Source organism: Pelobates fuscus, chromosome 2 (genome assembly GCF_036172605.1).
Source record: "Pelobates fuscus isolate aPelFus1 chromosome 2, aPelFus1.pri, whole genome shotgun sequence".
Classification (NCBI taxonomy): Eukaryota; Metazoa; Chordata; class Amphibia; order Anura; family Pelobatidae; genus Pelobates; species Pelobates fuscus.
In genome coordinates this window covers 104,654,648-104,680,732 of record NC_086318.1, presented here as the reverse complement: position 1 = coordinate 104,680,732, position 26,085 = coordinate 104,654,648, and the positions used below count along the sequence as shown (strand labels likewise).

The window sequence follows — 26,085 nt, the reverse complement described above, 5'->3', positions numbered from 1 at the left end:
TGGTGTGGTCTTACCTCAAGGTGTTTTAACCATTAACTGTTTAACATAAACAGAGAATATGAGAACTCTGAGAACGAACAAAAGCTTAGAGGAACTCCGTAGATTGCCCTTCCATAAATCCCCGCTCAGGTCTCAAAATAGTTTTTGCTCACTTGTGCCATTGCAGAGAGAACTAAAACTAATCTCGCCCATAAGGGAAGTCCAGAACTGAAATGCCGGCAAGTTCTCTCTGCATGAGAGATACAGCAACCCCAGACAATCGTTTCTGCCTTCTTTGGGCCTAGTCAGCGAGGTATAGCCGATACTCCTCTAAGCACAGGGAGAACAGGGTCCACGTTTGGATTACCATTTTAATCTTTGGGAGAGCCAAGTTAATGCATTGCAACTAAAACTGAAAATATGAGCACGAACAAAAGCTTGGAGGAACTCCGTAGCTTGCCCTTCGGTAAATCCCTGATTTTCAATCAGATGTTACTTTAGACCAGGGGTCCTCAAACTGTGGCCCTCCAGATGTTGCTGAACTACAACTCTCATGATTCTCTGGCTGTCTATGTAATTCAAAGAATCATGGGAGTTGTAGTTCAGCAACATCTGGAGGGCCACAATTTGAGGACCTCTTCTTTAGCCATTTGTATATTCTGCTCTGTAAATTGAACTTTATTCACACACAGGAGCCTCCTGCAGGGTCTAGCATGCTATTCACAGACCAGAGATCAGACATTCTTAATTAAACAGAATTTGAAATAAAGAAAGTGTAAACATTAGATGACTCTTTACAGGAAGTGTTTAAGAAGACTGTGTAAGTCACTTGGAGGGAGGTGTGACTAGGGCTGTATAAACAAAGTGCAGAGAATTGAGGAATGAGACTGCAGGGGCATGATTTATCCACCAAAACTGCTTCATGAACTAAAGTTGTTTGATGACTAAAGAGTCCCTTTTAAAATGCTAACTAGAATTCTTAAATGCCAGAGGTTAAATAACTGTGTTTTTGGTCATGTCAGGTGTGTCATAGGATCTTCTGACACATCTAATTGAGCACATCTAATTGAACTATACCTGCACTAGCATCACTGCCAATCAAGCTGGTCTGTGAGTGCTGCACTAATGTAGCACTTAACCCCGAACCTATAAAATATATCTCTACATGAAGCTAAAGACGTAGGATCAGTGTCTGAATTTGGTGACCAATTTCGCACCTTTCCTATATTCACTCAGCAAGATGTGTATCTCAGAGGTATATTCACAGCAACTACTGAGCAACCACTTAGGAAGGTTCTCCTGCTCTCTACTTTCATTATGTTATCTGCATTGATGCAGTGCTGTTGGAATAACCCTCTCTACCTAGAAACTGACAGGGACTAGAACTTTTTTTTTTTTACATTTTATTGAAAAACTATACGTGATACTATGATGTATAGGTTTGCAGTTGACTTTCTATTCTGTAAGTTACCGTAATTTAAAGATGTGAGTGAAAGTACAACTTAAGTCACTTCTGTCTTTCACGTTTATTTACTATTATTTTACTGAATTGCCTGGATTTCAGTGTGGTTGCACATTTTAGACCTAAACGGTTGAACTGGAAGCATAGCTGACTATACAAATTTTAAAATGCCTTCTCCCAGGGCTATAATTCAAATGTAGCTTCACAACAGTGTGTATTCAAAGAAAAAGATGCATTATTTTGAATTTGAATAGAGAAGGATCCCTGCGAATTGAAAGACACCACAGTCGCCCATTTCACACAGGTAGGAAGGTATAAACTGCTGCTATGATTTCTTAAATAGGCTAGCTCACTTCTCAAGCATGTGCAGCTGCTGCTTTTACCCAGTCCTAGCACAATAAAGCTCTTTGTTTCAGTCTAAAATTACATTGGAACATGTAATATGTAAAGGTCATGTTGTCTATTATTGTTTGGGGCATATAATTAAAACTCAGATCACTTGTTAAATTTGGTAACTCTTTCTAAAAGGTCTTATTAAAGACAAAGTAGAGCAATTACATAGCCACAGGTTTCCTATATAATAGGAAATGCTGGCCTTTTGGTCTTTGACATGACAGAGCATTACAATATTGTTTAGTTAATGTATATCTTTTAGTTACTTTCCAACAAAATCTTCGTAGACTTGAAATGGGCAGTATATTTATAAAACCTGTAGGAACACGAATTGGCAAAAAAAGTAAAGTAAAGGGTTTTTTAAAATAAGACCCTTACTTTCATAATTCTGGCTTTTTGTACCTATCCGTAGACCTATTATTAGCCAGGTAGTGACTTGGCCAGTTTGTCAGAAGCCTCTCTTTCTGGTGTATGGAGTCTGGAGTCTGAATTTTTGGATAGGTTTTAAACCAGTATTGTACAAGCTGACATGCAGATAGGGCATTGGATAAAAAAGCTGTATTCCGAACGTAGCAGTGTTTCTTTTACTGTAGGGCAGTGCCTCCCAGCCACTAGAATGTGTCTTAATCCTGCAATGTAAACATTTCAGTTTCTCTGAAACGGCAGGGTTAAGGGGACAGTTGCACTTAACTTGGGCAACTTAAATGAGATGAAGTGGTCTGGCTGCTGACAGTGTCCCTTTTATTTGCAGACCTTAGGAATGTATGCTCTCATTAGACTACATCTCAGACCCATAAATGTTACATGGCCTTATTGTCTGCCTAGCCAAATGGTGTTACAGGGTTGACAGATGTCAAAGCTCAGCCTCTGTTTGTGAGGCTAGTACTCTATCAGCATCTCTACTTTTGTGCTTGATTACCTATATAACGGTTATTGGTCACTACATGTTTTAGAGAAAAGGGAACTCTGTCATATACTCCTGGTAAAGGAATCTCTTCAAACCAATAAAGAAATTCAGCTTGCCGGGAATGTGCTCTTCCTGGTTGCTTTGTGCAATAGCACAAAGTGTAAGTAAATGCTCTTCATAGAGAACAATTGAATTTGATGCTTCTCTAGGGGAAGCATTGGGGGCACAGAGCAGCAAATGTCAGACATGCACTTTATCTCCAATGCTTCATGAGAATAATTGGCCCTGCATTCCTGCCTCTTTCATTACCTCTGTGGAGCTAACAGGTGTGGAAGAAATCTTCCCTGGCTGTCTGACCACCACGGAGGTGTTTCTGCCACCATTTATAGCAGTGCTCTTTAAATCAGCGCTTTTTTATAAATTCTCAAATATAGGACAGGCTCCAGAGACCTAAAGCACTTAAGCAACCTGTTGTACTTCATTCGCGTGGAGTTAAAAGTATCCAGCAGAAAGGAAATATTTTAGAGTAGTGGTGGTTTTGACTGGGGGCGGGGAGGTGGACAGATTAAGGTTCCGAAAGCTGCCAAACCTTTGTTTTGAAAAATACAGCTACTAATTTAAACCAAAGGCGATTTAGTTTTTGCAATATGGATAGTGGCATTACTAACAAGTGGGTCTAGTGGGATAAAGTTTTAGATGGCTGTGTTGATCCTTGGGTGTCCTATTAAGAAGTGTGTGTGTGTGTGTGTGTTTATTGTGATAGTAATCCCACAAAGTTACCTTTTTCTGTTTTAAATTGACAAGGAGCATCTAAATGCTATACTTCAATCATTGCCATAGAAGTTTCCCTTTAGTTTCCAATAAAAACGTATACGGATCAAGCGGGATCTGTATAACTTCTCTGAATTATATTTATGTATGAAAAACATTTTTTAAAAAAATAGATAATTTGCTGCTAAATGTGCTATAGAGTAAATTCTATTGATGACTGCAGGTTTTGCTTGATGTTCCTCCGCAGTATATCATCTATTTGCAGGTATTAAAGGAACACTATACCGTTCGGAATACAGAACTGTATTCCTAACCCTATAGAGAAACCCCCACAATTTGAACAAAGATAGAAAACCCCCTTTTAACACATCTCTTTTCAGGACTGAGGTCCCTTGGGGCTAGATCGGTCTCTTCCAGTGATGTTACACCGATGGGGAGCCTAATGCACATGCCTAGCGAGTGTCGCATGCGCATAAGAGCTTCCTCATAGAAAATAATTGAATTGGTGATCTCCTATCGAGATTTTAAAGACGTTGGACATCTTCATGCAAAGCGTGAGGTTATCAAACATCCTTTCTGGGAGTCAAACTTAATTTAAGTCAAGGAAGCATCTCTAGTGGCTGTCTAGCCGATATCCTCTAGAGTGTGTCTTAACCGTGCAATGTAAACATTGCAGTTTCTCTGAAACGGTAGTATTTAATATTGGAGGGTTAAGGGGGATAGGAGCACTTCCTGAGACCACTTCAATAAGATGGAGTGGTCTGGGTACCTAAAGTGTCACTTTACTATAAACATATATAAAAGAAACCACTTCATATAACTAATACTAAAAGAAAGCCCAACTTATTTTAGTTCTATTCACAATTGAAAGTGATACAGCCATAGTGTTTAATGTACAATATTCATGGCTCCAAAAAAAAAAAAAAAAAAAAAATTACAAATGTTCTTGCCACCTTCTGGTGTCTGTCATGAATATTTATATACAGTTCTGAAAACTTCAGGATGCACACAAACCTGTCAGACATGCACAAGGTGATCATCCCAGTAAGGATAATTTTGTGCAATGGCATGTAACCAATGTCTGCCACTTTTTGCCGTTTCTCTCGCAGTTTTCAAGCCCAATGATTTTTACAAGTAACAAAATGCAGGTAGACCAGGACAGAGGACATTCTCCATGCTTCCTGCTTTTTTTTTTTTCTTTTTCTTACGGCAAATAAATGCTATTTAAGGGGATCTTTGTTAATTGAGAGAGGCCAGAACGTTGGGAGGGATAATCTGCTGTCTGTTACACACATTAAGTTAAACATAATAAGGCCAGATACTTAGTATTTTTTTTCCCCCTTTATTTGTTGATAGTATTTTCGTTTATAGATTTTGTCTATTCATTCACAATACGTGTTTTGGTTAATTTTTGTCACATTTGCTTATGTATTTTTATTTGGATAAAATGCAATAGAGAACTTTGTCAACGATTTGTGTGTGCTGTTGTGGATATTCTTGAGATCGGACAGAGCAACTTCTCTGTTTTTATTGTATAAGATTAGAATAAAATGCTCCTGATTGGTGGAGCTTTTTCTTCTTCTGACAGTAACCTTTATAAGGTTGAATTCCTACAGAATGTTTTTTGTGAATTGTGTAATTATACAGACACTGAACATAATAAATGTCCAAAGGTGTGTGTTAGTTTTGTTTTCAGGATTCATCCAAATGCACTTGTACACAAAGTCGGTCTGTTTTACATTTGCTCAATAATACAAATTACCCATACAAATCTGTCTACATTTGGGGAAGCGTGTCTTTGGTACCAGAAAAGTTCTGCTTTTATCAAACTGTTCATATACTTTTGATACACTGATACTCCATGCACCATAAATACTTCAATAAGCTATAGTTCTGGTGCTTAGTGTGTTATGGGGTATGGTGCTGTGTTATTGATGTGTATTGCAATTGTTGACTTCTTACAATTAAGTCTCTTTTCTTTATTTTTTTTTTTTTCTTCTCTTTCAGTCTTGGTCTTTGCAATGGGAAAGGAAGGAGTCCATGGAGGTGGTTTGAATAAAAAGGCGTTCGCAATGGCAAAATACTTAAGAGATATGGGATTTTAGTTGTTAAACTGACTTACATTCTAGAGGGGGAGGGGTGGGACGGGACAACAACAACAAAAAAAAAGAAAAACCTAAAAAAAAAATTGCTACTAAACTTTCCTGTCAGAACAAAATAAAAATGTAACTGGAAACTTTATTAGCAATACCCGGGGTGATGGGGGATGAAGCTGTGTCTCCTTTGTATCCCTGTTTTGGTGGGGAAAGTTGTAGGTTTTTTGTTTAATTTTTCTGTGTATTCCAGCAATGTTTTTTTTTTTTTTTTTTTGTCATGGAAGATGGTATCCACATATGGATGGCCCAACAAAATGTTCTGTCCAATAAGTATACCCACACAGGCTTCACTGCTGAGCAGCATCTCCCTTCGTGCTTTGCCACTTAGTTTGTAAAGCTACCAGACTGTAGATGGTGGTTACGATTTGTTGAATAATATAGAATGTCCTCCCATTTTATTGCTAATTAAACCGGTCTCTAGACACCCAGCACCAGAATGGAAAATGATCACTTTCTGCAAGTGATAAATGGTTAGACTGGCAATGTATTTCTACATTCCAGACCCTTTTCGATGATGGGGTATCTCTCCATAATAATGTTATCATTTTATGGCATTGTTCTCTGAAAGTAGTGAAACAAAATGTCCCATTTTCCGCATATCTCCCTCTGAAGCCATTTGTCTCCTTCCTCTCCTGCTATAGGGAGTACTTTGGCTAAATCTAGAGCACATTGCTTTAGGAGATGTGGTACTTGTATTTTAAGCCCCATGTTACAATAGGGTCATTTTGCCGTGCTCTATTTGTGACATGTGCACCCTTTTAAACCTTGCATAATGTCTGGACTTAGTGTAGTAAGTGGAAGTCTAGGAACTGTCAGCAAGGCTGCAGTGAGAAATGGATCAAAATGGGACGGCTTACTGCTGGAAAATAACTAGTACACAGATACAACCACTGAATTGATGTCTTCTTGGGTGCTTTGAGTAAATACACAGCTCATTTTAGTCTTCCTTTGCTCAAACACAAGTAGAAAAGCCTGGCAAGTGATGTTTAATACCCAATCCCATGTTCGCTATCTCTGGTTTAACTTTGTCTGTCTGATTTATCAATCCCTCCTGTAATTGCAGACCGCAACCCACCAAAGTCTCTGTTTGTGTGGTGTCTGTCTGCATTTTCAGTGCAATAACAAATAGTATTTTACTTTTCCTGATTAAATTATATGCCAAATGATTTTTAATTGTGACAAGTTAAAGCCATTTGAAGAATTATTCTGTTAAAGGTGCAGATGATGAATCCCTTTCACAACTCTAAGACTTGCGTGTTAATTCCAGCAATGCAGCACGGCTGCTTTGACAAATATCGGGGTAAAAAGTGAGTACAGGTGCAGGAATCAGCAGCTGGGCTAGAGTCCGTATGTTCTGGTCGATGACGCCGCTTGTGAGCGGTTTCTACCGATGCTGTAATCAATGTGGAGAATGTGCATGTAATCTATGAATTCACATTTTAGTTATGGAATTAATTATATTGAAACCGTATGTTAAATTATGCTTATTGAAAATTCTGATAAAGAAACTGACCTTTTATTCTTTTTATATGCTTAGCCATATTCGTACAATTTTAGCAATGTAACTATTCTGTTGCAATATTGTGAACAATTTAACGCAGACCAGTGATACCTCTCCACTCTGCAGCAGTGGTTTCAATAGGCGTCCACCTGGTTCCCCTCCTAATAAAGGGCATCAAAACACGATTTTATTGTTACAAAAGCTGTAAGCCACAGGTTCAAAAACATGAAACGTTGGGGTAACTGTCGACATTTAGAGTAAACCAGATACATGACACTAAAGAACCTCCTTTATTTTTGAAGGAGTCTATGAATTTGACCATCTTTTTCCTAATCTCTAGGTAGTAATAGCTTGCTCCGAATATGGGAAACTGTGATGGTTAACAATCTACTGTTCAGCCCATGTTTGGGTCACTGCTAAAATAATCAAACACAGACTAGGACTGATGGGTCATGGAAGTGGTATCAAGAGAGTGGGCAGATTTTCCCATGGAGATAAAAGAATTGTGGCAAGGTTATTTGCTCATAGGACCAACTGCAGCTTTAAATGCCCCAAGCATTTAGTTTGTGTGTATGTATAGGGGTTATTTTTATTTGTTTTATTATTTTCTGCTTCTCCTCTATTGATTTTCTGTAACTACCACCTTCAGTCTAATTCGATCTATTTGTATGGGCAGTTTTGCAAATCACATTACTGCTGCAATTCCTAGTGCTCTAAAGGGGTGTTGTTAGTATTCTATTCTGCTGCTGCAAGACATTAACACACATTAATGAAATCGCATTTCAGTTGTCGGACCTTCGCTGCAGAGAGGGATCAGTACATTTCTGGTATTATTTGAAATGTGTATAACCTGAATGTCAGTTAAAATACGTTACTCACTGTCTATTTTAATAAAAGAAAATAATGAATTATGTGTTCTGAAGAATTTTAAAAAAGGGGGGGGGGGAAGGGGGGGAGGCTTTCTAATAAATATGGCTGTATTGTGATAGTTTATGTATTCTGTGCCATACAAACAAGTGAGGTGGGTTTTAACTGACATAAGGGTAGTTTCTTTGAAATGGCACTTCTGAAGAAAAAAAATAATAATTAGTATTTGCTTCTGTTTTTTGGTCTTGTGAATCATGTACAAATGTAAACATTCTTGTTAATTTGTCCATTTCTTTCCCTGCACTTTTGTTACATCTGGGATACAGTCTAACTCATCTGATTTAATATGCATTTTAAAAAATGCCATAAACTATTAAAACACCTTGTTTACAGACAGATGAAATTAAATTTATTCCAACCAAAAGTTCTTGGTATTTTTGTCCTGTTTATTTAAAAAAAAAAAAAAATAATACGTGGGCAAGGGGAGATGACACAAACCTACACCATTCATTTTAAACTACCAATTTGAATCCTTCCATGACTTTAAATACCAGTTGAAATTATATGAAATGAATGAACATTTTGTCACCCAGAGTTTGAAAAGAATTATGATAGGGTGCTTGATACATGTAACGGACACATTTTTTTGCTGGTAACTGTTTTATACACTGTCGGAATTCTCCATTAATAATTTCTCTTTCTAAAGTGATTCAAATATGAGGTGAAGCTTTTTACAAGGTAGCGGTTTGCTAATCACATCCAAATAAATAATAGCTCAATTTATGCTTGCTACTTTGCTATCCAAGGACACTTCTTACAGAATAAGCGGGCTTCACTAATGGATCACGGCTATTTATAAAAATGTATATTGTAGGCTTCACAAGACACGATGGGTACCAGCACAGCTTATGCTGGTATATTGTGTGGTTTAATCATTGCTCAATGCTATTCAGTTTTGATAACAAAATAAGCCATTATTTAATTATTAAAATTTATTTTCCATAAGCAACATCCCACTTTTCACTCTGAGTTCCTGAGTTCCTGAGATGGCATCTGCTCTCAGTGGCCCTGTATGTACGGAGTGGCAGTAACTGGTGAGACATCCTTATGGGAAAAATGACATCAGATATACCTGTAATATTCACCACCTATCTTATTATGCTTTATATCACCTGTGAGTTGGCTCCAAGGCCCGTAGACACCACTTGCTTCCAACTTTAGCAAAAGGTGCAGCATATGTTACTCTAATTTCCTTTTAGAGAGTTAACTTGGGTGCAATCCAATCCCTGCACTGAGCCAGCTCTGTGTATTACACACTGTAGTCTACTTGTGGAGGGGAATGCAATGATTGCAGAATGAGCTTTTCTTTTTAACCACTTAAAGGGGACACTATAGTCACCAGAACAACTACAGCTTATTGAATTTGTTCTGGTGAGTAGAATAATTACCTTCAGGCTTTTTGCTGTAAACACTGTCTTTTCAGAGAAAATGCAGTGTTTTCATTACAGCCTAGTGATAACTTCACTGGCCACTCCTCAGATGGCTGTTAGAGATCCTTCCTGGGTCATGGCTGCCTAAAATGCATCCAAACATTCAGTATCACATTCAGTATCTCCTCCCTCTGCATGCAGACACTGAACTTTCCTCACAGAGATTCATTGATTCAATTCATCTCTAAGAGGAGATGCTGATTGGCCAGGGCTTTGTTTCAATCATGCTGGCTCTGCCCCTGATCTGCCTCTTTGTCAGTCTCAGCCAATCCTATGGGGAAGCATTGTGATTGGATCAGGCTACCACCTCTGATGATGTCAGCAGACTGACTCAAAAACAAACAAACAAAAAAAAAACCGCATGCAGATCTACAGCTTCTGGCTTGAATACAGTAAGATTTTGCTATATTTATGGAGGCATGAGGGGCCCAGGGGGGCTAGATGGTTGTTTTAATACTACAGTGATCCTTTAAGGGCCAAGCATAATTTATTTTTCTCCTCACTTAAGGATCAAAGCAAATTTGCTCTGTGTGCATTCAATCGCAATTTCCAAAAAGGGCTTTAATTTGATGTGACTCTACATATATAAATTCTAATTATTTTTTTTTTAAATCATCAAATAAGGAAAAAAAACACTTGTTGTGGCAAAAAAAATATGTACATAATTAGTGTAGTTTAAGAAAAGTAATTAAAAATGAATTTGTCCTGATTTACAGAGTATATAATATGTATAGGATTTCAGTTTTATTTACAGGTTACAAAATACAAGTAGTTCAACTTTAAATGTGGAGCAAATATTATATATATATATATATATATATATATATATATATACACACACATATGTAAAACAAGTATTAGTTAGATTAAAAACAAAAGAAGGAAGGTATGTAGAAGAGGATAAAGGTCTAGCTGACCGCCTCAATGACGATTTTTGTTCGGTATTTACAGATGAAAATGAAGGAAAGGGACCTCAGTTAAGAAAAAGGATAAATTAGTTATTTATTACACGTGAGTTTACAGAGGAAGAGGTTCTATTTCAACTCTCAAAAGTAAAGACAAATAAGTTAATGGGACCTGATGGAATACACCCAAAGCTATTAAAAGAGCTTAATGGTTTTGCTAGTACACCACTAACAGATTTATTTAACCAATCATTGATAACAGGAGTAGTCCCAGAAGATTGGAAGTTGGCGAATGTTGTGCCCATTCACAAGAACGGTAATAGGGAGGAGTTGGGCAATTATAGGCCAGTATGCCTTACTTCAGTAGTGGGGAAAATGATGGAAACCATGTTAAAGGATAGGATTGTTGAACATCTAAAATCACATGGATTTCAAGATCAGAGACAACATGGGTTTACTTCAGGGAGATCATGCCAAACTAATCTTATTGATTTTTTTGATTGGGTAACTAAAATTATAGATCAGGGTGGTGCAGTAGACATTGCTTACCTAGATTTCAGTAAGGCTTTTGACACTGTTGCACATGGAAGGCTTATCAATAAACTGCAATATTTAAGTTTGGATTCCAATATTGTTGAATGAGTAAGGCAGTGGCTGAGTGACAGGCAACAGAGGGTTGTAGTCAATGGAGTATATTTGAAGCTTGGGCTGGTCACCAGTGGGGTACCTCAGGGATCTGTACTTGGACCCATTGTCTTTAATATTTTTATTAGTGATATTGCAGAAGGTCTTGATGGTAAGGTATGTATTTTTGCTGATGATACGAAGATATGTAACAGGGTTGATGTTCCAGGAGGGATAAGCCAAATGGCTAATGATTTAGGTAAACTAGAAAAATGGTCAGAGTTGTGGCAACTGCCATTTAATGTGGATAAGTGCAAGATAATGCATCTTGGACGTAAAAACCCAAGGGCAGAGTACAGAATATTTGATAGATTCCTAACCTCAACATCTGAGGAAAGGGATTTAGGGGTGATTATTTCTGATGACTTAAAGGTAGGCAGACAAAGTAATAGAGAAGCAGGAAATGCTAGCAGAATGCTTGGTTGTATAGGGAGAGGCATTAGCAGTAGAAAGAGGGAAGTGCTCATGCCATTGTACAGAGCACTGGTGTATTTTACGCAGTAAAACACTTGGAGTATTTTACGCAGTACTGGAGACCGTATCTTCAGAAGGATATTGATACCTTAGAGAGAGTTCAGAGAAGGGCTAGTAAACTGGTTCATGGATTGCAGGATAAAACTTACAAGAAAAGCTTAAAGGAATTTAGCATGTATAGCTTGGAGGAAAGACGGGACAGGGGGATAAAATAGAAAGTAACATTTAAATACATAAAGGGAATCAACACAGTAAAGGCGGGGACCCTATTTAAAAGAAGAAAAGCTACCACAACAAGAGGACATAGTCTAAAATTAGAGGGGCAAAGGTTTAAAAATAATATCCAGAAGTATTACTTTACTGAGAGGGTAGTGGATGCATGGAATAGCCTTCCAGCTGAAGTGGTAGAGGTTAACACAGTAAAGGAGTTTAAGCATGCGTGGGATAGGCATAAGGCTATCCTAACTATAAGATAAGGCCAGGGACTAATGAAAGTATTTAGAAAATTGGGCAGACTAGATGGGCCGAATGGTTCTTATCTGCCGTCACATTCTATGTTTTTATATATATATATATATATATATATATATATATATAAATATATATAAAAAGAAAAAGAGACCTTGCACTCCAACTTACTTGATTGTAGACCCGGTGCTAGATTGCACTAAATAGATATAGCCAAAGAAAATCAGCACTCCCAGGATTTGTATCAAAAATAAAAATAAGTCTTTATTCCAACGGTCAACGTTTCAGCTCCGCTAGGGAGCTTTCATCAGGACAGAATACCCTGATGAATACCTGATGAAAGCTCCCTAGCGGAGCTGAAATGTTGACCGTTGGAATAAAGACTTATTTTTATTTTTGATACAAATCCTGGGAGTGCTGATTTTCTTTGGCGCTATATATATATATTTTTTTTTTTTAAGTATTTGGTATGTTTGTCTTAGTTTAATAGCTGTCACAGAAAACAAAATTGCCATACAAAAGTATATATTTATATAAAATACAGGTCATTTTCCTAAAGGTATTTTGAAACTTCTTATGTAGCCACTTAACTGCTTAGTATTTTAGTAAAATACATTAAAAAAAAACTTTGTGTGTAAGTATTTTGTAAACCTGATATGTGCTGCTAGTACTGTACAAAACCCATCTAGTGTTCAGCTACGTCTTGAGTAAAACGATACCTTCAATATATACTTTTGGCACTATCGTGTGAAGCTACAGCACCATGTAAGAGACCTGACAATTTCAGTTTTTATAGGTAGGCCAAACAAATCCAACTATAAAAACTCTCATGTTTGGGCATTATAGGGTATCTCGTATTATGTGCCTTAGCGCGCTGCCATTTTTTCTGCCAGTATATGTCAAACTTTGTGTTTTGTGTTTTTTTTACATTTTATTTTCCTTTGTTTTTCCCACGCTCATTACAATTTAACTTCCTATTTCTGATCTGTTTCATTGTGATCACACACCCCGGCATATACTCTGCAAACTCAAATCAATAGCACAAAAGTAAGTACTGTGCACATAACAGACCTGACTGTTTCCATTTTTACATTTGAGAATTTGATGGACCGGTTCTGCATTTTGGGGCATTGTAGCCGTTTCACAGTTTTGCATCACCTCATAAATGGATTGCGTTTTTAAAAGTAGGTAGGTTGCTCTTATGAATAAGCTGTATTGTGTCCATTGATCTCTGGCAGGGATTTGCAGACTCTTTTGTGTTCAGGGCTGCATGCTCCAGAACTGCAATATACTGACTGATAGTTCTGAAGTAGTGATTCTCATAAAGGCTTCAAAACAGAAACTGATTGAGATTTCAAGAGAAAACAGACTGGAATCCTAGAATCTTCTGCTCTACAGAGCGAAAGATAAAGGTTTTTGTTTATGCCTTAGCGAAAGTTAATAAAAAGTAAAACATTTTTGCGAAGCTCCGACGCCTGGTGGATCCAAAGTGTTTTACTGATTATTTTTTATTTATCTTCTAAGCTATTCATTCAATGCAGACCTTTGAAACTGTCAAGATGACACTTGTTTATCTGCAAACCATTCACTGTAACATGCTGCCCAGGAGTAGTGGGAGTTTGAGCGCAGGGCTATTTGCTTTGTATTACACACCGATATCAAAACCCATTTAGAACTAATTCTACATCCATGTTACAGTGCTGCTGCCAACACTATGTATTCTCTATTAACGGTTAATAAGTGTGTAGGGGTTTAGAAAAATACCCCTCTGTCTCAGAGATGTTGCCTTTTTTTTTTTTTTTTTTATTCATTTTTTTAAAATATTTTATTAAAAGTTTTTTGTAAGTTGCTTTTGGATGTCCTTCATGGACTCATGTTTGGTACACGCAGGTACCTGTATTGGTGCATATATGTTAAGTCCGTGCTCGCAGGCACTGTCCGATTTTGCCTTTTTGCTCAAAGAAGCAAGGTGAAGCGGTTTGCCGTTAAGTGGCAAGTAAGCTTACACTTCAATGGCCATTGGCGTGATACAAAAAACAACTCCATTTATTTAAATGTGAAATTTTGTATTGTGCAGGTATTTTTTTTTTTTCTTTTTAAACAAGATTGAAAAGACTAAAAAGGACAAAACTGAGAACTGTCTGATAATGTTTCCAGTTCAGCTAGTTGGTCTAAAGTTTGAAATTGAAACATACAAAGTGTAGGATTTCAAGACATACATTATGACCCCTTTGAAGTGAATATTACAAAATTAAAATATAACCTTCAATAACAGAAGAAACGGTAATCAAGAATACGAGAGCAAGGAGGTGGATCAGCTTACCACCCCTAAAAGGGATATGTTTGTTCTTGTTTAGGCGTACACCATTTAGTAGGTTTTTTATTCCTCGCAGATAGTGGTTATATTATATATAGGTTTCTCTTTTAAAGTTTGAAATTCACTTTGAATCATCACCAATTCTTAACTTTGTAAATAACCTTGTACCATAGCCAAGCTGCAACTAGGGCTATTCCATATATCCTTTTGGCCTACATTTTACCATTTCATTTTAATTAGATACTATTTGATGTTTAATGAATACACTGCCTAGATTTTGCATTACAATACAGTTCTGTCCAGGTACACACAGGGGGAGAATAAACAAACTTTCGCTGCTCACGGATTGGTGCAAAGGGCAGATGGAGCAGTCAGTGTAGATTCCTAGATTTAATTTAATTCTCAACCATCATTAAAATTTGGGGGATAAGTATAATTAAAAATCACTGGATGAGTTCATCTTAGGCAAAAGAAGAACAGGGTCCCCAGCTCCGTAAACTCCCCACCCCTTCCTGATTTGGCTAGATTTTTGCTTAACTAAACAATCTTCTTTATAGGATTTCTATTTATGTAAGGTTTAAAACGCCTAACCTCGTCACAGTGATTGGACACAATATTAAAGAGGTAACTTGCAAGTTGCTTATATGAGTTCACACAACAGAAATAGAATGTTAAGTCTAAAAATAGACCTCTGCAATGCAGTCTTTTTATGTCCTATACAGCTGAGTTTGGCCATTTTATATGTTTGTAGTTCTGGCTTCTCGGAGTAATGCAGAGTCTTCTGCGCTAATGTCTTCATACCATCCTGGAGACTTAACAGTGTGTTGTTTGCACTTTCATTTTAGTCTAACATTTACTGTCCTAGCATATACCATGTCTGTTAATTCAGGTGCTGTGCACAGGGATGACAAATTAGAGCAGAGATAGTAGCTGTCAACATTCTTTGTGTATCAGGCTACAATATAATTAGCAAAACATACAAATGTGCTTTTCTAACTTCTATGATGTACAGTATTTGATCAGAAAAAAAGCTTTTCACTGGAACAGATTTTGCAAATCATTGCATTTCTGAGCAAGTGAGGACTGGGCACCTTGCATTTGTTACTAGTGCAAATACCCCTAAAGATATTTAGCTTGGTTTGTGTGAATAATTTGTACTTTTCTTTTTCTTTTTAAATTTTACAAAAAGTGAGGATATCAATAGAAAGTGCCATGTTTTTAAATCTTTTTACTCCCCCCAGCTGCCAAGCATATAACTGGGCTTGTTACTTCCTGCTTTGTAGCTCAGTGGAGCTGAACTCAGGAGGCAGCAATTGCTCAGAGCATATATAAACCAAAAGACCACTCAAGTGCAGCAGTATATTGTGGGGATAATCATTTTATTTGATTGTACCATTTGTTTTACTGCTATTGCTCTTGATGAAGTCTATTGTATAGACGAAACGCGTAGAGCTGTGTTGATTACGGCCTGTGATTCCGGTTACCTGTTTCTTCCATTTACCACTCTGGAGAGAGGAATACAGATTTTTGATGGGCATTTTTATCTTCCACTTGTTTTCTTCTTTTTTTGCATGTACCCTATAATAAGGAATTTCATTACAAGACCTAAAGAAACCTTGATGGGCTTGAATTACTCCTTCATTCTGTGAGTGCAATATTTATAGCAGGGACATCTCTACTAAACTGTGTTTCCCTATGAATGTTCTCTGCTTTTGTTTTTTCTAGGTGTATCTTGTTTTATGTAATTGCTCAGAGCACCTGCCTTCCAAAGACTTCTCATTGAGCTGCATTAGGGGGTCTGTGATAGATGATTTTTTTTTATTTGGGTAGTGGTGTCTGTTAAAAGAAGAACCTGCCATGAGTACTTTAAAGTAAATAAAAATAATGTCTTTATGAAATATTAACCCCTTCAGGACGGAGTCAATAGTGCACGTTCTGATCAAAACAAAACGTAAACAAAAACTGGAATTTGCGCTATATGTCTTTTTACCCGTAGTTCCCCTCTTTCAAATTATATGCACCCACACTTATTATATATCATTTTGTTCAGGAGAAACAGGGCTTTAATTTCTCATTAACTATTCATATATGGAACATAATTCATTATGAATAAAATGTAAAAAAAATTTGAGAAAATAAGATTTTTTTTTAAATTTGTATTTCCGTCTGACATTTTAGCTGTGAATGTCATAATACCGTTTTACTGCACAAAAATGCACATATTTGTAATCAGCGATGTCTCACGAGTACAACAGTATCCCCCATTAACAGGATTTATGGTGTTTTGGAAAGTTACAGGGTCAAATATAGAACGTTCCATTTTCAAATAGAAATTTGCCAGATTGGTAATGTTACCTTTGAGACGGTGTGGTAGCCCAGCAATGAGAATTACCCCCATAATGGCATACCATTTGAAAAAGTAGACAACCAAAGGTATTGAAAGTGGGGTATGTTTAGTCTTTTTTAGTAGCCACTTAGTCACAAACACTGGCCAAAGTTAGTGTTCATATTTGTTTTTGTGTTAAAAAAGCAAAAAATTAATATTTGGCCAGTGTTTGTGACTAAGTGGCTACTAAGAAAGACTGGACATACCCCACTTGCAATACCTTGGGTTGTCTACTTTTGCAAATGGTATGCCATCATGGGGGTAATTCTCATTCCTGGGCTACCATACGCTCTCAAAGGCAACATAACCAATCTGGCAAATTTCAATGTCAAAAAAATGAAATGCAAGCCTTATATGTGACTCTCTAACTTTCCAAAACACCATAAAACCTGTACATGGGGGGTACTGTTATTCTCGGGAGACTTCACTAAACACAAATATTGGTGTTTTAAAACAGTAAAACATATTACAACAATAATATAGTCCATAAAAGTGCAGTTCGTTTGTAAAAAATGCAAAAAACTTCACTTTTACTTAAAATATCATCGTTGTAATACAATTTACCAATTTGAAACACTAATATTTGAGTTCAGCGAAGTCTCCCGAGTAAAACAGTACCCTCCATGTACAGGTTTTATGTTGTCTTGGAGAGTTACAGGGTCAAATATAGTGCTTGCGAATTACATTCTCAGCACTTTCTCCCTGTGTTGTCAGGTATGTCAATCAAATTTTAATTAATCAAATCACCTAATTATGTTAAAAGATTACTTAAATATACACGTAGAATTTTAATATATATGCATTTATAGGTATTTAAATTCTACGTGTATACTAATGTAATCTTTTATGTAATTATATGTATTTATCTATATATATATATTTGCAGTTATTTGCATTTTATATATAGATAGATATATATAGAATGTCATTTTAAGTGTATTTTGTTACCAATATATATATATATTAATAACAAAATACAGTTAGAATGAAATTACATATGTATATATAATTTATATTAAATTTTGTTTCAATATTTTATTTATTAATTTTATTATTTTATTTATTTATTATTGTAATTATACGTATTTATATATATATATAATATATGTGTATATATCTATTATATATATATAATATATGTATATTATATATATATAACGTCATTCTAAGTGTATTTTAATAGTAATATATATACTTATATTAGTATTAAAATACACTTTGTATGACGTTAAATATATATAATATACATACGTATATATTATATATATAATATATATATAAAAATGCATTTAATTTATTTTATAACCTGTCTAATATTTTTTTTTTTTACACCTACTACCAGCAGGGGGACTGTCTAATATTTTAGACAGTCCCCCTGCTGGCAGATCCACAGCCAGCTATAGGGTGCCATGTGATCGCTCTTTGAGAGCGATCACATGGCCCCTGGGGGCCTGATTTGCCGTGGGAGGGCTGCCTGGGCTGTGAGGCAGTCCTCCCGAAGCGGAGCGCCGGGAAGGTGAGTATACCGGGCGCTTCAGGGGCTTCAGCCGTTACGGCGTGCTATGCCGTCACAACGGCTTTAAAGCCCACTTAATCCGTGACGGCATAGCACATCGTAACGGCGTTAAGGGGTTAAAACGTGACAAAGAGCCTCTTTAACCTCATAACGCTATCATGTAGTTCTATGCCATCATGCTTTAAGTGGGTTTAAAAACAGTTACTGCAGCATAAAACGCCGTAACGATTTGCAGTCTCTGTGGCTCCAAATACTTACCCTCCACGATGATCCCAGTCGTGTTGAGGGACTTTTGCGATCACATGGCCGGAATGGCAGGCTACAGCACTGCCTGGGTTGTCAGGTAGTTCCCCAGTCACTAAATAATGGGGGTTAATTATATGCCCCTAAATGACAAATTAATATATGTTTGTTTGTTTTTTTTAATCGATATCAAAATACACTTAGAACTAAATTATATACGCCATTTAAGTTGTACATGTATATTTATGTAATCTTTTTACATAATTATGTAATTTTATTAATTACAACTTGAGGCAGAAAATCCAAGGAAATAAATTTGCAAGCTTTATATTTAACCATGTAACTTACCAAAACTCCATAAAACCTGTACAGGAGGGGGTACTGTTCCACCTCTGAGACATCCCAGAACACAAATATGTGTATTTTGCAGTAAAAGCGAACAGTATTATGACATTCACAGTAAAAATGCCACACAGAATTAAGAAATATAATTACATCTAATTTCTCACACTTGTTTAGATTTTATTCATATAAAATTGTTTCATATATAAATATTTGATATAAAATTAAAGCCCTGTTTCTCCTGTACAAAATTATATATAATACGCCTGGGTGCACTTACTATGAAAGAGGTAAATAATGGTTGTACAGATATATAGTAAAATTCCAGGTTTTGTTTTGATCAGAACTTGTACAATTGCCTCCACCCTTTAGGGATTAAAGGACATTTTCAGCTATAGGTAAGGTATAAAGGCAATGAGGAGGTAATTGAGTGAGCTATCAAGCAGTTGAAGAAACATGCTATAAATTAGGTTTAAAAATGGTGGGTTACATTGGCATTGCAGTTGCAATTTAATTGTGAAAATTCCGACTAGCTCAACTGACAGCATAGATGACTTCAATAAATGTAACAGCTTAGCGATTTTGAAATTCACTTTGAATTCTCACTTTATTGAATAACCCTGTTAGCTAGCTATCGGTTGTGCTAAAATCAACCGTTCTACTTTAAACTCCTGTGTTTAACTGCTTCAATTTATATAAGTGAAATGAAAATGTGTTAAAAACTTCCAAATACTTGATATATTGCATGTTTGAATGAAAAACCTACAATTACAATTTCAAATCCATACCATAAATCAAAAATATCAGCCACAGATAAGTTACCGGAACCAAGTGAGAGAAAAGAAAGAAAAACGTTATAATCCTTTTAAATAAAATATAAACCATAATTAAAAAAAATATTCTTACCCAATAGTCTGCAAACCAAGGCAGAAGAATAATTTTGTGATTATAGCAAATCTATAAAAAGCCAGTTTATCAAGTTACTCAGATTTGTCTATTTACTTGAGTGTTTGTTTACGTTGCTTGATTCCAACTTGGAACACTCCGCTGACATTTTTATTATTATAAATGACACAATACAGACATTTTGGAAAGAACCCAGTTCTCTATGGCACACAACAAGGAATGAAGTTAGTTATTCTAGTCAGTGTATAGCAAGCCAGGATTCAGAGATGGAGTTTCCTCCCAGAAGTGTGAAATCTATTTTTATACAGATTAGTAATCCCCCTATCCAGATCTAATCTATTAACAGTTGTTTATTGCACTATTTTATCTAACTGTGCATGTTCTATCATACTAAATATGATAAATGACATGGTGATTACTAACCTTTTTTGTACCAATGCATACTAGACTTGGAGATTCATCTGAATTTGGGCTGATCGGGTGATCATACAAATTCTCTAACTCTGAGCAGAAAGGTATCTGAATCACGAAAGGAGCATGTCTGCCTGACTCGTACTTTAGAATTCAGCCAGTGGAGCTAAGAAAAAGAACATAAATAAAAAAATTAAGTGATTGATGGCTGGGGACAGGCACTAAATGTGACCAATTGAGGGGAGGTGGGGGGGGGGGGTGTTGAAAAAACACACACACTGTCTTGCATTGTTTGAAAGCGGAGAATAAGATATGCTGTGGCAGTAGTAGGTGCATTTTAGGGTTTGGTAACCTGAACATGCCATCCAATTTTAGTGCCTTTGCCTGTTTGGATGGTAACAGGTTTTAGATGAGCAGCCTTATGTAGTGCGGTGTTTCCTCGGTACTCACTGTGCCAGGGATGCCCCTCAGCTTGAGATTGTCTTCTAAAGTATCAACCCTGGCCTCCATGCCTCTCTGGTTCAGGTAAATCTCTTCCAGCCTCTTCTTCATGGTGGTTAGCCTGGAGTCTTGTTTGCTGGACGTGGCCTCTAGGAGCGCAAGTCAGGTGAGTGGCCCATCTACTGTCGCTTTAAATTGCGAGTTGTCGGCTGCTATATTGGAGCGCAGCTCAGCCAGCATGGATTGCAGCATAGCCTTAGTGATCGCCTCTTGGTCAGCAGGTGATGCAGGTCATACCTTCAGCACGACTCCTTCTTCCAAATTGGCATGGAAGTTCTCGGAGGAATAAGAGGATGCATCATCCTGAGGCGCCATATTGGGCCATGCAGCCGGGTGTGCGCGCCCTAAGAGATCGCAGATATCTCGACTGTTGGTTGCCCGATCCGCCTTGGGTTTTTTTGTTTTCCAGCCCACGACTGTGTGCACAGGTCCAGGGTAAGTGTCTGTCCGTTTGTGCTGGTTTTTGGGGCTAAATTTGGCCGTTTGTCAGCTATTTGCATCGGAACTTGCGAGAGATGCGTCTGGCTAGGTCCCAACTGCCCCTATTTTCCCCCCTCTATTGGTTACATTTTCTCAGTTGTATCTGTGAAATGGCAGGAAATGCGCCTATATTTATATTATGTATATATTTTGCAGAACCCTGCATTCTCACTCCCTTTTTGGTATGTCAGATTTGTTTTCATAATGTTTTTTTTTTTTCGTTAACAAAATGTGGTTGTGCCAAACCTCTAGCTTAAATTTGACTATCCCATCAACAGTTTTGTTTACAAATGAAGTGGTTTGGCCAAAAAACGTTTTCATGCCATGCATAAATCTAATGCACACTCAATAAAAGAAAATTTCCTAGCACACTTATTTTTATTTATTTACCTTAATGAGCAGATCTAAACATGACATTTTCCTGCAGCCTTGCCTGATACAGATGCTTCCAATTGTGGCACACATTATGTTGGCTTGAGATGCACAGGTTGAAAAAAAAAAACCTCCCTTTACTTAAATACATGTATTATTATTTTTTTTTATTATTCGTACAGTGACTCCTCATTGTTTAGACTGTTTATCTAGACACTTTTTCTTCTAGATTTTATGCATAGATATCAGTCTTTGAGTAAACTAGCGCCTTCTGTCTGAAATGTACTGGAATCCATCAAGAGACCACAAGTAAGTAAAACGAACAAGGTACAATTGAAAGCCGTAATGACATTTTTTTCCAAAGAGCTGGACAATTCTTCCACTGTTCCACGCAAAGACAGATCTCACATTTACCGCATTAACTGTACTGGAAAAGAAGCAGAAGGGGATAGACTTTTTTGTTTTTGGAAAAAGTATTTTAAGACAGTTTTAACAAAATCTAATTAGGAAAGAATTGCACGACAGGGGGCACAGGTTTGGATCTGGCCCCAAAAAGGTTAGGTGGCAAATAGAGTAAGGGCTTAAAATTGTATGGCCCTCCCCAAAGCCTCACCCTATATTTAACACTGTACCCCAACATGACGCTCTCAGGCCATCCATTGCACATGCTCCAAGGATTCCAGTTTAAAGCCCGTGACTTGCATAGGAAGTGATCGGAGCGGTTTTGCAGATGTTTCTTAGTTTAACCCCTAAAGGTAAGATGGCACCTGTGACCGCACACTAAAAACTTGAGATGAAGCGGTTATGATGTCTGGAACGTCACTTTAGGGTGGCACAGTCAAATTCTAGAACTTTCTATCTAAATATTACCTTCTGCTTCTAAAAACAGATCTGGTTTTTTCAGGCCTCCAACACGTCAGTTAGCTGCAACATTATCGTTCTCCAAGGATGACGCATGATGCAGGGGGTGATGGAAAGTAGGTGGGCATACACAAACTTACATGCCCATTAGTTTTAAAGGTAACTATAGGCACTATCACAAATTTCCCTTTGAACTATAATGTCTGGAGTTCCCTAGTTCTGTCCCTCCATTTAGTTTTAAACCATTTTCAAACAGTAAACAGAGGTATGTTATACGATTACAAAATGTAACAACTCCAAAAACGAATAACTTCTGCACTACATTCATAGATCTAATTTTATTGTATTTTACAAACGCTGGAAGTTACACAAGTCACTGCAGCTGTAAGTCGACCCCCTTCCAAAGGCTGCAGTAGTTACTACTGTACATTGCTAACAAGCTGAACAATAACACCCAGTGAATGAAACTTGCTGTTGTGCTTTATATTTAAATATTTTTCATTTATTTTTTTAAATTCTTCTTAACCCCTTAAAGACAGAGAATTCTGAACCAAAATAAAACCTAGGAACTGAGCTATAGATTTGTTAAATCATAAATTTACCTCTCTCACATCAAGTGCACCCACACATAACATTTTAGGGCTTTCATTTCACATCTATTATTTATATATGTATATATTTTGATATGAATAAAATCTAAAGTGTGAGAAATTGAAAGAGAACTGACACCTCAAAACTATCGTTTACTATAATGATCCTTTCATCAAGTTTTTCAAGGAAATCGATTCTTTGATAAATTTACTATATCTAAAATAAAAAAAAATAAAAAAACTCATCCCTAACTTACTATATGACAGGGTCATTCAGTCATATACATGAACCTTGTGTCAGATGATGTTTGAGAACGGACAGTCGATCTGGTGGTATCACTGCATAGTGCAGGGAATGATGCAAGGAAGAATATAGACTATATAGAGCAGGGGTAGGCAACCTTTTAGCAGCATTGTGCCAAAATAGGATTATGATGTCCCACAGCATGCCGGTCCTATTTTTTTTTTTTTTTTTTTTTTTTTAACTGAGGTGTGTATGTTGCTGTATTCTGCTTGTGTTACTTATACTGCAGTTGCTTTGTATCATTGTATTTGTGTGTATATAAGCTATTATATTGTATATGTTCATGAGTAGTTTGTGGTATCGTGTATAATACATATGAATGTGGGCTATTCGTGGAATTGTGTGTGTGTGGATGGATATGTCACATTGTGCATTTGGTGGTGTGCATGTGTGGTGCTGTTTGGGGTATTGCATGTGAGTGTGTGTGGACTGTTTGTATTATTTGTATGAGGGGAGGGTTATTCTGCATTTCTGTGTATATCTAGCAGTATGTGTGGCTTCCCTGGGTTCCAGGTTGACCAGGTAAAGGTCAAGGACAGGAGCTGCGGGCTGCTTTACTACGGTGTGGATTCCCATTCACAAGTGCTGGAATTTGTATTAGCAGATATCTGAAGTTTCACTGGGACTCCTGATAAACCAGGGCCTGTTTAGCTCTAGCAGCCTTGAGTGCTGTGCAAAGACACCTCAAGTGCCGTGCATGGGCCACGTACCACATAGGTTGCCTACCTCTGATATAGAGGTTTTCAAACACTGTCTGACCAAAGGATCATGTCTTATACAGGTGATACTCGAAAAACTAGAATATCGAGCAAAAGTTCATTTATTTCAGTAATGCAATGTAAAAGGGGAAACTAATATATGAGAGACGCATTACATGCAAAGCAAGATAGTTCAAGACGTGATTTGTCATAAGTGCGATGATTATGGCTTAAAGCTCATGAAAACCCCAAGTCCACAATCTCAGTAAATTAGAATATTGTGAAAAGGTGCAATATTCTAGGCTCACAGTGTCCCACTCTAATCAGCTAAGTAAGCCATAACACCTGCAAAGGGTTCTTGAGCTTTTAAATGGTTTCTCAGTCTGGTTCAGTAGGAATCACAATCATGGGGAAGACTGTTGACCTGACAGTTGTGCAGAAAACCATCATTGATACCCTCCATAAGGCGGGAAAGCCTCAAAAAAGGTAATTGCGAAGGAAGTTGGGTGTTCCCAAAGTGCTGTATCAAAGCACATTAATAGAAAGTTATGTGGAAGGGAAAAGTGTGGAAGAAAAAGGTGCACAAGCAGCAGGGATGACCGCAGTCTGGAGAGGATTGACAGGAAAAGGCCATTCATAAGTGTTGGGGACTTTCACGAGGAGTGGACTGAGGCTGGAGTCAGTGTATCAAGAGCCACCACACACACAGACAGATCCTGGACATGGGCTTCAGATGTCGTATTCCTCTGGTCAAGCAGCTCCTGAACAACAAATGTCAGAAGCGTCTTACCTGGGCTAAAGAAAAACAGACCTGGTCTGTTGCTCAGTGGTCCAAAGTCCTCTTCTCTGATGAGAGCAACTTTTGCATCTCATTTAGAAACCAAGGACCCAGAGTCTGGAGAGGCACACACGGCAAGATGCTTGAAGTCCAGTGTGAAGTTTCCACAGTCTGTGTTGATTTGGGGAGCCATGTCATCTGCTGGTGTTCGTCCACTGTGCTTCATTAAGTCCAGGGTCAACGCAGCAGTCTACCAGGAGATCTTTGGAGCACTTCATGCTTCCTTACGCAGACTAGCTTTATGGGGATGCGGACTTAATTTTCAAGCAGAACTTGGCACCTGCCCACTCTGTCAAAAGCACCAAAGCCTGCTTCAATGACCGTGGGATTACGGCTTGATTGGCCAGCAAACTCGCCTGACCTGAACCCCATAGAGAATCTATGGGGCATTGCCTAGAGAAAGAGGAGACATGAGACCAAACAATGCAGAAGAGCTGAAGTCCGCTATTGAAGCATCCTGGTCTTCCATAACACCTCAGCAGTTCCACAGGCTTATAGCTTTCATGCCATGCTGCATTGTTGCAGTAATTGCTGCAAAAGGGGCCCACACCAAGTACTGAGTCCATATGCATGCTTATACTTTTCAGAGGTCCGATATTGTTCTATGTACACTTCTTGTTTTATTGATTGCATGTAATATTCTAATTTACTGAGATTGCGGATTTGGGGTTTTCATGAGCTGTAAGCCATAATCATCACACTTATGATAAATCACGGCTTGAACTATCTTGCTTTGCATGTAATGCGTCTCTCATATTAGTTTCACCTTTTACGTTGCATTACAGAAATAAATTCAAATTTTGCGAGTATCACCTGTACCTGTAGAGGTAGGGATGAGTTTCTTACTTTTTACATATACTTCATTTAACACAATCTATTTCCTTTTAAAACTTGATGAAAGGATCATTATATTAAATAAATTTTTTTTAAAAATACTGCAATTGTCATAATATTGTTAAGCTTTGATGTAATAAAACATTTGTATTCTATGATGTCCCACGAGTACAGCAAAGCAACCCTTGTACAGTTTGCTGTGTCTTTTGGAAGTTTTAGGGCCAAATATAACATGTAGTCTTCATTCATGGAAATCGGCCAAAGATTTTCTGGGCTTATGTTGACTTTTAGACCGTATAGCAACCCAAGAAATACATGGCATACCATTTGCAGAAGTAGACAACCTTGGGCATTCCAAAAGGGGTATGTCCTGTCTTTTCTAGTAGCAACGGTCAAAAAGCTGGCCCAATTTAGTATTCATAATTCATT

General features: G+C 37.3%; 1 protein-coding gene across 1 annotated transcript in view; it reads left to right on the top strand.

Moving 5' to 3' along the window:
* PFN2 (profilin 2) overlaps nt 1–8,460 on the top strand; it is a 37,840-nt gene extending 29,380 nt beyond the window's left edge. Inside the window, exon 3 of the mRNA XM_063442518.1 lies at nt 5,520–8,460. Coding sequence (XP_063298588.1) covers nt 5,520–5,617 — 98 coding nt within the window. The 3' untranslated portion in view covers nt 5,618–8,460. The remainder of the gene's footprint in view (nt 1–5,519) is intronic.
* Nucleotides 8,461–26,085: the final 17,625 nt, after the last annotated feature.